Source organism: Eubalaena glacialis, chromosome 10, assembly GCF_028564815.1.
Source record: "Eubalaena glacialis isolate mEubGla1 chromosome 10, mEubGla1.1.hap2.+ XY, whole genome shotgun sequence".
Classification (NCBI taxonomy): domain Eukaryota; kingdom Metazoa; phylum Chordata; class Mammalia; order Artiodactyla; family Balaenidae; genus Eubalaena; species Eubalaena glacialis.
The window spans coordinates 69,935,277-69,948,872 of record NC_083725.1 but is presented as its reverse complement, the minus strand read 5'-3'; the positions used below and the strand labels follow the sequence as shown (position 1 = coordinate 69,948,872).

Below are 13,596 nucleotides of genomic sequence, written 5' to 3'. Positions count from 1 at the left end.
GAAAGCCTGTGCGCAGCAACAAAGACCCAATGCAGCCAAAATTAAATAAATTAATTAATTAAAAAAGAAAGAATGAATGAATGAATGACTGAGTGTTTTTTTTTTTTTTATTTTTGGCTGTGTTAGGTCTTTGTTTCTGTGCGAGGGCTTTCTCTAGTTGCGGCAAGCGGGGGCCACTCTTCATCGCGGTGCGCGGGCCTCTCACTATCACGGCCTCTCTTGTTGCGGAGCACAGGCTCCAGACGCGCAGGCTCAGTAGTTGTGGCTCACGGGCCTAGTTGCTCTGCGGCATGTGGGATCTTCCCAGACCAGGGCTCGAACCTGTGTCCCCTGCATTGACAGGCAGATTCTCAACCACTGTGCCACCAGGGAAGCCCTGACTGAGTGTTTAAATAGCTGTGTGACCTTGAGTAAAGCATACAACCCAAGACTTAGTTTCCTCGTATATAAAAAGGGGATAATCATATGTACCTCACAGGTTTGATTATCACGTTTTGATAATCATGGGAGATAAAGTTCCTAGCATAGTATCTGGTATACAGTAAATATTTAGTAAAAGTTGGCTTAACATACTTTTAAAAATTAGGTTGCATAAGCTAGCCTGGGAGCAGAACCTTATCCTTATTTCTTTGGTAACCTGCATCCTGAATTTCAAACAAACTTGGAATAGAACCTATCTGTAAGTTGGAGTCCTTCTTTACTCTCTAGCAACCAATCTCTTCCTTGGTCAGGCTTTCCTCATGCCAGCAATACTGAACATATCATTCTCACTTTCACCTCAAGGCTTTGCTCTGCCTGTCTCTTTCGCCTAGGGTTTCATCTCCTCTCTTTTCCCCCCTTAGCTGAACTTTGTAGATGCTGAAAAGTCCACAAGAAAATTCCTATATTTATTTCCTGTTTTGCTTTATTATTCCATATTGCAACTACAGATGTATTATTTATAGCTATCATGCCACCTTCCAAGTTATCAGTCTTGCAACTGTGAAGAACTATTAAGGTTTCTTGTATATCCTGCAGTTTTCCATCTCCATTAAGAAATTACCTGATGATCCAGCAACTTGATTTCATATTCAGATTCCAAACCACACACTTCAATACTGAGTTCTTAATTACCCTGGATTCTCCGCTATTGTTTCATGAGTAATAATTAGTCTTAACTTCAACCAGACTGCAAGCTCTGAAATCCTGTCTTTGACCTCTGGTTCCCTCAACACTAAGGACAGTCTTGAGCACAAAAGCTAATAAATACTTCCAAATTAACTGCAAAAAAGACACCAAATTCTAAACAAAATTATAAATACTTTAAAGACATCTGTATGAAGACACAATTTATATTCCATTGTTGTCTACCTTCTTTAAAATTTGTATGTGGGGTATTGACTAATCAATGTCTAGATACCTTGTGGGTGTGTCTGTATACCATATATATGTATATATACATATATATATATATATAAAATATATGTAACTTAGAAACTCTTTTCCCCTAGGCTCACAGAATCCTATCTTTCCAAATGTAGGATTTGTTTCAGAAGTAAAGAATCAATGATCATGATAGAAATTACAATCTTGTTTCATTATTGTTGTGATAATGTGTTTCATCTATAGGTCACTGAGGAAACAATTTGTGTTCCATTGTCATCTATCTGCTTTAAGTTCCTTATGTGGGTATCGATTAAACAAAATGTAATCTTGGCTTAAGACATATGAAAATGATCTATTTCATATACATTATATATGTTGTAGAACATGAACATTGCTTGATAATTTTGGCATTATATCTAAAAACACAGCAGAGGAAAGAAGCAATTTTTTAAAAAAACTGGAGTCTATGTTGTATATATGTGACATGGCTCTGTGTGAAACCAGTTTTAAAGAAAATGGGCCAGAGCTACTTATTAAGTTACCTGTAATCATTCCGATCATCAGCTTTTATTCCAGGCCAATCTCTCTTCAGATATTGACTAGCCAACTTCTGGATACCCTGTTAAAAAATACATATACAATATAATAAAATATAAATTATAAAATAAGTATTGTGCTATAAAGGAAGCTCTTTTCCTTAAAATACATTACTTAGCAAATCCCATCTTTCCATATATAAATTTAATTCAGAAGTAAAGAACCAATGATAAATGGTAGAACACCATAACTTGTTTCATTATTTTCAAAGTCTTCTCTTGTCCTCATTTTTAGGAAAAAGGTGAGTATAAAGATGAGAAAATTGAAACTTAATTGAAATGCTTCCCACTTCACCAAACTATGTGACCAGCCATAAAAACAAACTACCCCGGTATATCACAAGGAACACAGCTGTCCACCTCCACAGAGCTCTGATTACTCAGCTTGACATCTCAATTTTCCATCATTCCTCTACTGCAGCATATACTGCATTTCTGAATCCCAGCAGTCAAACTCATATACCAGGAAAGACTACAACACATTCAATTTGGAGCAGACAGATAAACACTGGCTTGTAAAATTTTTTTTTTTTTTTTTTAATTTTTTTTTAATTTTATTTATTTATTTATTTTTGGCTGTGTTGGGTCTCCGTTTCTGTGCAAGGGCTTTCTCTAGTTGCGGCAAGTGGGGGCCACTCTTCATCGCGGTGCGCAGGCCTCTCACTATCGCGGCCTCTCTTGTTGCGGAGCACAGGCTCCAGACGCGCAGGCTCAGTAGTTGTGGTGCACGGGCTTAGTTGCTCCGCGGCATGTGGGATCTTCCCAGACCAGGGCTCGAACCCGTGTCCCCTGCATTGGCAGGCAGACTCTCAACCACTGCGCCACCAGGGAAGCCCGCTTGTAAAATTAATGGACAAACCTTGGTGCTATTCCATACTAGTAATTTTCAAGACAGACTTTAAGAGTTTTTTCTTTTTAAATAATACCATGGCACAAATCACTTAAAATGAAAAAATCAGTTTCACAAAGAAATAGTCACTTATTGTTATCCATACAAACATGTACCTGGACAAAAAAGAGTATCCATAATAGGTACAGGATTTTATTGGCAAGAAAGGTTAAACTACTCACTCTGAATATAGAGCATACTACTTTTAGAAGGAAACATATGTGGTTCCCTAACACTGTAACAAGGTCCAATGTAATGGATCAGAAATCATTAACTTTGGGATATTCATCTCTATAGATGCAACTTTTAAAAGAACAAATAAAACGCTGAGATGAAGAACAATCACATTAATCGACTGCCTACTTTAAGCAGAAGCTGCCCAAGTAAAATCAGTGGTGCATTCTATACGTGGTACCTTTCTACTAAGGTCTGCTGCCAAATCAATTTGGCTTAATTAAATCCATCGTTGAATGTTTCTGTTTACCATTATTTCAATGAGCCCAAAGGGTAGCAGGAACTACAGAGAAGCTCCTTTGGATCTCGAGTTCCTTTTGAATTTGGCAATAGTTTGGTTTCACTATTTTCAGGTCCTATGTATTCTGAAAACTCACATATAACTCCATATCCACAATACTTCCACTTACATACCTTGCACTTTGGGGAATACAATTACTAAGTCTTCCCTGAATACATACAGAATTTTTTTTCACTTCTGTACCTTGTTCACACCGTTCTTTATTTGTATGAAATCTCTTCCTACTACTCCCATTCCTACCAGCTGAGTTCTTGCTGCCCCTCCTTTAAACTGATTTTTAAATTTCCGAACACAAAATATTCAAAAGTATATAAAGAAAAATGTGGAAAGTTTGAATGCCTAAGTGTTTGGTTTCATTTCATTAAAAGAGAATAGTTTATCATTCTTTCTGCATTTATTAGCTTGAATTCTTTTTTAAAGAACTATCCCTCCTGGACTGTTTGGGTATGCTGAGGTACAGTTCTTAGAGGAAAGGCAAGATAAATACTTGACTGTCCAGTTTTGGTCCAAAAGTGAACAATGAATTTTTAAAGTAACATTATGAACTCACATATTTTGAATAATGGATGTGTTTCAATCTATTGCAGTCACAATTCTCTTGATGCTCCAAATGCTACATCTGTGGTCAGTGGGAGTTCCTCCAAGTTGGCTCCCATATCATGACCCCAATAGACTTTAATAATTTCTTTGTTTTCTTTTACAGTTCCTATTCCAGATCTGCAGTAAGCTAGTTTTCCAAGGAATTCTGATTACTTTCAGAGAGAAACCATATTTAGAGACCACAATCTAGGTACTTCCTTATCCTTTTGGTCTTACTTTGTATCTTTCTCTAAGAGGGCTTTCCTAATCACTGTATACAAAGTAGCTCACCCTTCACTCAGTTGCTCTCTCTCACGTCAGCCTACTGTATTCATAATCCTTATACATTGTTACCGTCTGGTTCAAATATGCTTTGCCTATTGCTGACTATAAGCTCCATCAGGTACCGATCTTGTCTTTTTTCTTTCTTTTTTTTTTTTTAATCACTATGTCTCCAGGCTATAGCAAAGAGCCTAGTATATAGTTGCTTCCAATAATGTTCCCTGATTGCATGAATAAATGCCACCTACGTTATTCCATTTCTAATGTATAATACTCAAACTCCTTTTGTGTTTTTGCCATTCTGAGTTAGAAATGTTTAGATCAAAATTTCTCTGGTTCCCTAATTTTCATATACTCAAATAAAAAAACATATATCAGATTTCTAAGATTATGACCAGATGGTTTTTATACAATAAATAAATAAGTTCCTTAGTAAAATTATAGTCAAATTTGACCATCTCCATTACTGAAAGGGAACATATGTGTAGATACTCTGAAGCAATGAAAAAAGTTTATTCCATATTTAGAAGGCAGTACATATTAATTTTTATGAAGATTCAAGTATGTTAAGATCCCTGAATTCAAAGAACTCATAATATGTAGACAGGAATAAGAAGCATACAGCATAAAATGGGAGGCAACGGATGGGCTGCTGCCAAATAAGTGGCAATATGTGATACAAGTACCCAGAGGAGGAAAAGATCATCTGATATTTTCTTAACAAATTTACATCTCAATAATATGATAGTGACTTTTTCAGTTTAATAACTGCTAAAGTGGTTGCAGAACAATTTTTACAGAACATGGGATATGATAGGAGCCTCAGATTATGAGAAGGACTAAGAGGGCAGAATGACAGCACTGTAAATTTATATAAAACAAATGAACTTACTAACAAGCATCTCAACACACTTATTTCTCTTAATTCTGTTAGTCCCTGTTATAACTGCAGAGAAATTGGACGCTTAGAACATACAAAATTTACTTAAAGTCACAGTTAAGTTTGAATTAGAATCTAGTTAAGTTTGAATTAGAATCCCTAGTTATCATTCTAAATCTTTGCCCACAAAATCACTGTAGATTTTATATAATTCTTTAAAATTTTTTTGAAATTACTTCAACTTGTTATTTTTGTGCATTATAAGTTACAACAGCAATTTCTAGAGCTCTAAACCACAATGTTGAACTGTACTAAACTGAATGGAGTGCTTCAGAGATGAGATGAGGGATTCATGAAATAGACAAACAGTGAGATCTTTAGATGAAAGACTTTATTCAAGTTAGTTCAGAGAGACAGGAATCATGGCTTCTGTGTGTTCCATGCAGCTGTTCAAGATCTAATCTGCATGGATGCTCAAGAAATACTCCATGGCCCTTATAAGAAAGGTCCTAAATAACATTTCATGCTTCTGAAAGCATTCTATACTTAATTGGTTTACCTTTTAATTATGCTTAAAGCTACATCTTATGAATAAAAGGTTTACTTGTATAGAAAATAAAATCTACCACAAGTAAATGGCTAAGGAAGATAAACCTGGTAAAAATTACCGGCGGTAATTTTTTTTTAAATGGTTTTTTTTTTTTTTTTAAATCACTTCCCTGGCCCACAACATTACTTTACATTACATTACTCTTTAAAACTGATGCATTAGATATAATATTTATATTTACATAAGTATCACTAATATATAATGTTGATTTGATTTCCAATACAGCTTACTCTGGAGCAGTGGTTTCCATAAAAATGTACTATCAATATACTCTTTGCAACATCCAATAATATCCCATTCCAACTTTTAAAAAAGCCATCAGTGTTTGATGTAAGACTTGCTTTGTTTCACCTCTCAATAACACTTGCTATATTGCTCTAACAAGTGAAGCAACACAAAGAAAGACACTGTTCAATAGACACTGGGAAATGGACTGATGGCTTAACCTTTTGCCCATTTACCACAGAAAGCTGAGCAGAAGTGTGCCCCATGGATCTCACACAGGTTATTCTGTATCCATTTTTCCCTGCTAACATACAGAGAAACTAATATTTAAATTTTATAAGGATATGACATCAGATGGCACTTCAAAATTATAGGAAGCCATGTTACATAACATACTATACCTTTTTGTCATGAAATTCCCAACATTATGTAAATGACTTTTAAAAATTAAAGTCCACTGCATAAGTTGGATACTTCTCATACTGATGTAAATTATACAATGATTATAAATTATACAATGTCTTAACTATTCTAAAATTGCTTTAATAGTAATAGAGAACTTCACATCTCCCCCTTAAGCAAAGTTTTGAAATATTTTTCATTGTCTTGTACAGCATATAATTGAAGTTAGGTAAAAAAAAACAATATATTATTTTAAATTACATAATAAACTGTCTTTACTTACTTTTCTATTCATTTCATGATAAAATGAGGTATTAATCTCATGTTACATATTAAACATGTATTTAGATATTTTTAGACTTTTCCTTTTATCAGAAATAAAGATTAATTTTGTTTAAATTTAATTATGTAAGAAAAAACAAGTTCTAATGACATATTAAATGACCTATTTGATTTGAGGACCAAACAGAATAAAAAAGAGATGAAATTTAACACTCATTCATGATAAAAACTCTCAAGAAACTCATAGCAGAAGGAAACTTCCTTAACCTAATAAAGGGTATATACAAAAAGCCTACAGTTAATGGGACTTCCCTGGTGGTCCAGTGGTTAAGTATCTGCCTTCCAGTGCAGGGGATGCAGGTTCAATCCCTGGAGGGGGAACTAAGATCCCACACGCTGCGGGGCAACTGAGCCCGCGTGCTCTGGAGCTGATGTGCCACAACTAGAGACCCCGTGTGCCGCAACTACTGAGCCCGTGTGCTCTGGAGCCTGCCTGCCACTAAGGAGAAGTCCGTAAGTCGCAACAAAGAGCCCGCGCGCCACAACAAAAGATCCCGCGTGCTGCAACTAAGACCCAATGCAGCCAAATAAATTAATTAATTAAAAAAATAATAAATGATTACATTAAAAAAAAAAAGCCTAGAGTTAACATACTTCTAATGGAAAGTGAATGCTTTCCCCCTAAGACTGGGACTAAGGCAAGGATGTCCTCTCTCACCAGTCCTTTACAACATTGTATTTGTAGTCCCACTTAGTACAAAAAGGCAAGAAAAAGAAGTAAAAGGCATACAAATTGGAGAGGAAGAAATAAAACTACTTCCATTCACAGATGACATGATTGTCTATGTAGAAAACCCCAAAGAATCTACAAAAAAAAAAAAACAAAAACAAAACCAAAAAACCCTCCTGGAACTAATAATTAAGTTTAGCAAGGTTGCAAGATACAAGGTCAACATATAAAACTCAATCGTTCTCCTATGCACCTGTAATGAACAACTGGAATTTGAAACTTTAAAAAAAATTAGGATAGCATTGGGGGGAAAATGAAATACTCAGGTATAAATCTAACAAAATATTAATATGTGTGAGAACTGTACGTGGAAAACTCCAAAACACTGATGAAAAAAATCCAAGAAATCCTCATGTTAATGGATTAGAAGAGTTCACATTGTTAAGATGTCAATTATTCTGAATTTCATCTATACATTCATTGCAATTCAAATCAAAATTCCAGAAAGCTTTTTTGTAGATATCAAAAGACTGATTCTAAAATGTATATGGAAAGGTAAAGGTACTAAAATAGCCAAAATAATTCTGAAAAACAAGAACAAACTCAGAGAACTCACATTATGAGTTCAAGGCTAATTACTATACTATAATGTTACAGTGTAGTACTAGCAAAAGAATGGACACATAGCTCAATGGAACAGAAGAGAGCCCCAAAATAGATCCATACAAATATAGTAAATTGATTTTTCACAAAGCACAAAGGCAGTTAGATGGAGAAAGGATAGTCTATATCAATAAATGGTGCAGGAACAATTGGATAACCATATGCCAAAAAATGAACATTAACACTTATCTCATAACTTACACAAAAATTAACTCAAAACAGTTCATAGACTTAAATGTAAAGTACATAAGTACAAAACATGCAGGAGAACACAAAAGAAAATCTCTTTGACCTCTGACAAAGAGTTTCTGCATACAACACCAAAAGCAAGATACATGAGGAAAAAATGATAAGCTGAACTTTATTAGAATTAAATTCTTTCCTTTAGGAAGGACACTGTTAAGAGAATGAAGAAAAAAAAAAAAAACAAGCTGCAGACTAGGAAAAATACACACATATCACATATCTGATAAAGGACTTGTATCCAGAATATATACAGAGCTCTTAAAACTCACCAGTAAAGGGAAAACCAACCCAATTTTTAAAATGAGCAAAAGATCTGAACACACACTTCATCAAGAAGATGTAAGGGTGGCAAATAAGCATATGAAAAATGCTGAACATCACTTCTCATTATGGAAATGCAGATTAAAACAACAATGAGATACCACTACATACCTATTAGAATAGCTCTTTGAGCTATTCCAAAAAAATACTACACTATCAAATGTTAGTGAGAATGCAGAGCCACAGGACACGCCTGTGCTGGTGGAAATGTAAAATGGTACAACCACTCTGGAAAACAATTTGGAAATTTCTTACAAAATTAATCATAGACTTCCCATATGACTCAGCAATAGCACTCCTAAGTATTTAGCCAACTGATGTAAAAACTTATGTCCACACAAAACCCTGCACACAAATGTTTCTAGCAGCTTTATTCATGAAAGTGGAAGCAGCCAAGATGTCCCTCAATAGGTGAACAGTTAAATAAAATATGGTACATCATTAGAACAGAGTACTATTCAGTAATAAAAGCTATTAATTTACACAAGTTTTTTTTTTTTTTTTTTTTTGCCCATGCCACACGGCAGGCAGGATCTTAGTTCCCCAACCAGGGATTGAACCCACACCCCCTGCAGTGGAAGTGCAGAGTCTTAACCACTGAACCACCAGGGAAGTCCTGGATAAATCTTACATTTTGCCAAGTGGAAAAGAGCCAAATCAAAGAGTTATGTACCTTGTGAAATAAAAGAAAATATTTATGTGTTGGTTTCTGTTCCTGGCACAGAGCTCATAAAACTTTTGTAAATAGAGGTGCTAGGAGAATTTTGTTCTAGCATTTAGTCTTTGACCCCAGTTCATGACACAGAGTTCCTAAGTCCCAATTATTTTCCTGGGTGATAGCAGTGTCTTTTGTTCTAATGAGGTGACTCTTTTGGTGGGCTCCTGGATGAGGGCTGGTCACCAGAAAGACCAAGCCATATTCTTGGAATTTCTAGCCCTGTTTCTTAATCTCCAGAGAGGAGAAAGGGGCTAGACATGGAGTTAATAATTGATCACACCCACATGATGAAGCCTCCATAAAAACCCCAGTAGTATGGGGTACAGAGAGCTTCCAGGTTGGTGAACATGTAGAGGTGGTGGGAGAGTGGCACACCCAGAGAAGGCATGGAAGCTCTACACCCCTTCCTACATACTTGTCCTATGCATCTCTTCCATCTGGCTGTTTCTGAGTTATATCCCCACTTAGAAGACTATTGCAGGAGAGGATTCTGGGAAGATGGCAAAGTAGAAAGCACCAGGATTCTGTTTCCCAACACAGACAACAGATCCAATGACAGAATCTGTCTCACATAACTATTTTGGAACTCTGAAGTCTTTTTCAAGGTTGTAACTTCCAGAGAAAGGCTTGGATGTTAAACAAAGTTAATTTCAACCAATTTCTGCACTTAGCTCAGCAGCAGTTACCCCCATCCTCCCAGCCCAGTGGCAGGCAGCCATGAACTTGTTCCTGTAGCAGCCTGCATGCAGCTTGCAGGAGACACCGTGGGCAATAGGGGCCCGCCCTCCAAATATCAGGGATCTGTGCTCTGATCACTGATTGCTGCTTCTGATCAAGGATGTGGAGACACAAAGGTGCAGACACAGAGGTAGATGGCCATTGTTGAACCCCTATTCCCCAATGAAGAAAAGTGAACAAAGGCTAAGGAACCTTTGGGCCACCAACAAGTGGACCAACATATGCACTGTGGGAGTCCTAGAAGGAGAATTGAGAAAGGGACAGTGAGATTATACAAATAATGGTCAAAAACTTCCCCAATTTGACAAAAGACAAGAATATAAACAGCCCAGAAGCACAACAAACTCTAAGTAGGATGAACTCAGAGACCCACACTGAGACACATTATAATCAATCTGTCAAAAGCTAAAGACAAAAAGAGAATCTTGAAAGCAGCAAGAGAAAAGCAAATAGCCACATACAAGGTATCTTCAATAAGATTATCAGCAGAGTTTTCAACAGAAATTTAGGAGGGCAGAAAACACTGGGTCCATATATTCAAAGTGCTAAAAGAAAAAAAACTGTCAATTGAAAATACTATATGCAGCAAAACTGTCCTTCAAAAGTGAGGGAGATATTAAAATATTCTCAGATAAACAAAAGCTGAGGGAGTTCCTGACTACTAGACCTGCCCTGTAAGAAATGCTCAAGGGAATCCCGAAGGTGAAATGAAAGGACACTAGACAGTAACTTGAAGCAGTATGAAGAAATAAAGATCTCACTAATGGTAAATATATGGGCAACTATAAAAGCTAGTATTATCGTAACAGTGGTTTGTAACTCCACTTTCTGTTTTCTACTTGGTTTAAGAGACTATACATTTCTTTAAAAAATTGTTAGTCTAAAAGCTAGTGTTATCGTAACTTTGTTTTGTAACTCCACATATTGTTTTTTATATAATATGAAACTAATGTATCAAAAAATTTTAGTTTATGTTTTTGGATACATAATATAAAAAAACATAATTCTGTTCTATCAATAAATGAAAAGGTTAGGGATGAAGCTGTAAAGGAGCAGAGTTTTTGTGATGCTTCTGAAGTTAAGCTGGTGTAAATTCAAATTAGAGTTTTACAACTTTAGAATGTTAAATATAACCACAAAGAATATACGCAAAACGAAGAAGAAAATTAAAACGTTCCACTACGAAAACTCAACTAAACACAAAAGAGACAATAATGCAAAATGACAAAGAAGTCAGTATATCCTTACTTTAAATGTAAATAGATTAAAGTCTCCAATCGAAAGACAGAGAGATTGGCAGAATAGATTAAAAATCATAATCCAACTATATGCTGTCTACAAGAAACTCTTTAGATCCAAAGAAGACTATTGCAGCAGTATTCTGGCAGAGATGATGAGGGTTTGAACTGTGGTGGAGACACTGGAGATAGAGAGAACCAGACTGATTTATAAAGGTATCTGGCAGGGAAAAACTGACATGATTGGTAATGGTCTAGCTATGGAAGAGATAAGAAGGGAGGAGATAACAAAGATGACCCTTTGGATTTTGGCTTTATACAAATGGACAGATCATGGTATGTCCCCCAGGGATGAATACACTGGTAGGCTATTTAATTGCAGAAAGGGTTGTTGGATTATAATACAAATGATGCTAGGTTTAGCAGAAGTATAAGAGGAGAAGGCACTATCTCTCCTAAAGTGAGAGATGTCAGGAAAACCTATGTAAACTTAAGTACACTGGAACTGGATCTGAAAGAGCAAATAGGAACTTGAGCAACTGAGAAAGGAAGAGGGCGTTCCAGGGTTTGGCATAACTTAGGTGAAAAAAATTTGTGATGCAAAAATAGTACGGAAGAGGGAGGGGCAAGATGGCGGAAGAGTAAGACGCGGAGATCACCTTCCTCCCCACAGATACATGAGAAATACATCTACACGTGGAACTGCTCCTACAGAACACCCACTGAACGCTGGCAGAAGACGTCAGACCTCCCAAAAGGCAAGAAAATCCCCACGTACTTGGGTAGGGCAAAAGAAAAAAGAAATAACAGAGACAAAAGAATAGGGACGGGACCTGCACCAGTGGGAGGGAGCTGTGAAGGAGGAAAGGTTTCCACACACTAGGAAGCCCCTTCGTGGGCAGAGACTGCGGGTAGCAGAGGGGGGAAGCTTCGGAGCCACGGAGGAGAGCGCAGCCACAGTGGTGCGGAGGGCAAAGCGGAGATTCCCGCACAGAGGAGCGGTGCCGACCAGCACTCACCAGCCCGAGAGGCTTGTCTGCTCAGCCGCCGGGGCGGGCGGGGCCTGGGAGCTGGGGCTCGGGCTTCGGTGCTAGCCGGGAGGGAGTCCGGGAAAAAGACTGCGGCTGCCAAAGAGGCAAGAGAATTTTTCTTGCCTCTTTGTTTCGCGGCGCGCAAGGAGAGGGGATTCAGAGCGCCGCCTAAACGAGCTCCAGAGACGGGCGCGAGCCGCGGCTATCAGCGCGGATCCCACAGCAACAGGGACGCAGAGGGAAAAACGGAGATATTCCCGCACAGAGGCTCGGCGCCGAGCAGCACTCACCAGCCCAAGAGGCTTGTCTGCTCCCCCGCCGGGGCGGGCGGGGGCTGGGAGCTGAGGCGCGGGCTTCGGTCGGATCCCAGGGAGAGGACTGGGGTTGGCTGCGTGAACACAGCCTGAAGGGTCTAGCGCACCACAACTAGCCGGGAGGGTGCACGAGAAAAAGTCTGCAGCTGCCGAAGAGGCAGGAGACTTTTTCTTGCCTCTTTGTTTCGCGGCGTGCAAGGAGAGGGGATTCAGAGCGCCACTTAAACGAACTCCAGAGACGGGCGCGAGCCGCGGCTATCAGCGCGGACCCCAGAGACGGGCATGAGACGCTAAGGCTGCTGCTGCCGCCACCAAACAGCCTGTGGGCGAGCACAGGTCATTCTCCACACCGCCCCTCCCGGGAGCCTGTGCAGCCCGCCACGGCCAGGCTCCCGTGATCCGGGGACAACTTCCCCGGGAGAGCGCACGGCGCGCCTCAGGCTGCTGCAACGTCACGCCGGCTTCTGCCGCCGCAGGCTCGCCCCGCCTCCTCCGTACCGCTCCCTCCCCCCGGCCTGACTGAGCCGGAGCCCCCGAATCAGCTGCTCCTTTAACCCCGTTCTGTCTGGGCGGGGAACAGACGCCCTCAGGCGACCTACACGCAGAGGCGGGTCCAAATCCAAAGCTGAACCCCGGGAGCTGTACGAACAAAGAAGAGAAAGGGAAATCTCTCCCAGCAGCCTCAGAAGCAGCGGATTAAAGCTCCACAAACAACTTGATGTGCCTGCATCTGTTGAATACCTGAATAGACAACGAATCATCCCAAATTTAGGAGATGGACTTTGGGAGCAGGATATATTAACTTTTCCCCTTTTCCTTTTTTTTGTGAGTGTAGATGTGTATGCTTCTGGGTGAGATTTTGTCTGTATAGCTTTGCTCTCACCCTTAGTCCTAGGGTTAGGTCCGTCCGTTTTTTTTTTTTTTTTTTTTTTTGGCTTAAAAATTTTTTTTC

At 38.7% G+C, this 13,596-nt stretch overlaps 1 protein-coding gene across 2 annotated transcripts in view; it reads right to left on the bottom strand.

The window, feature by feature from the left end:
* The window catches only part of FCHSD2 (FCH and double SH3 domains 2), a 305,717-nt gene that overhangs the window by 176,321 nt on the left and 115,800 nt on the right, over positions 1 to 13,596 (bottom strand). For both annotated transcript variants that reach the window (XM_061201281.1, XM_061201283.1), the window contains one exon: positions 1,908 to 1,984. In XM_061201281.1, the coding sequence (XP_061057264.1) occupies positions 1,908 to 1,984 (77 nt within the window). The remainder of the gene's footprint in view (positions 1 to 1,907; positions 1,985 to 13,596) is intronic.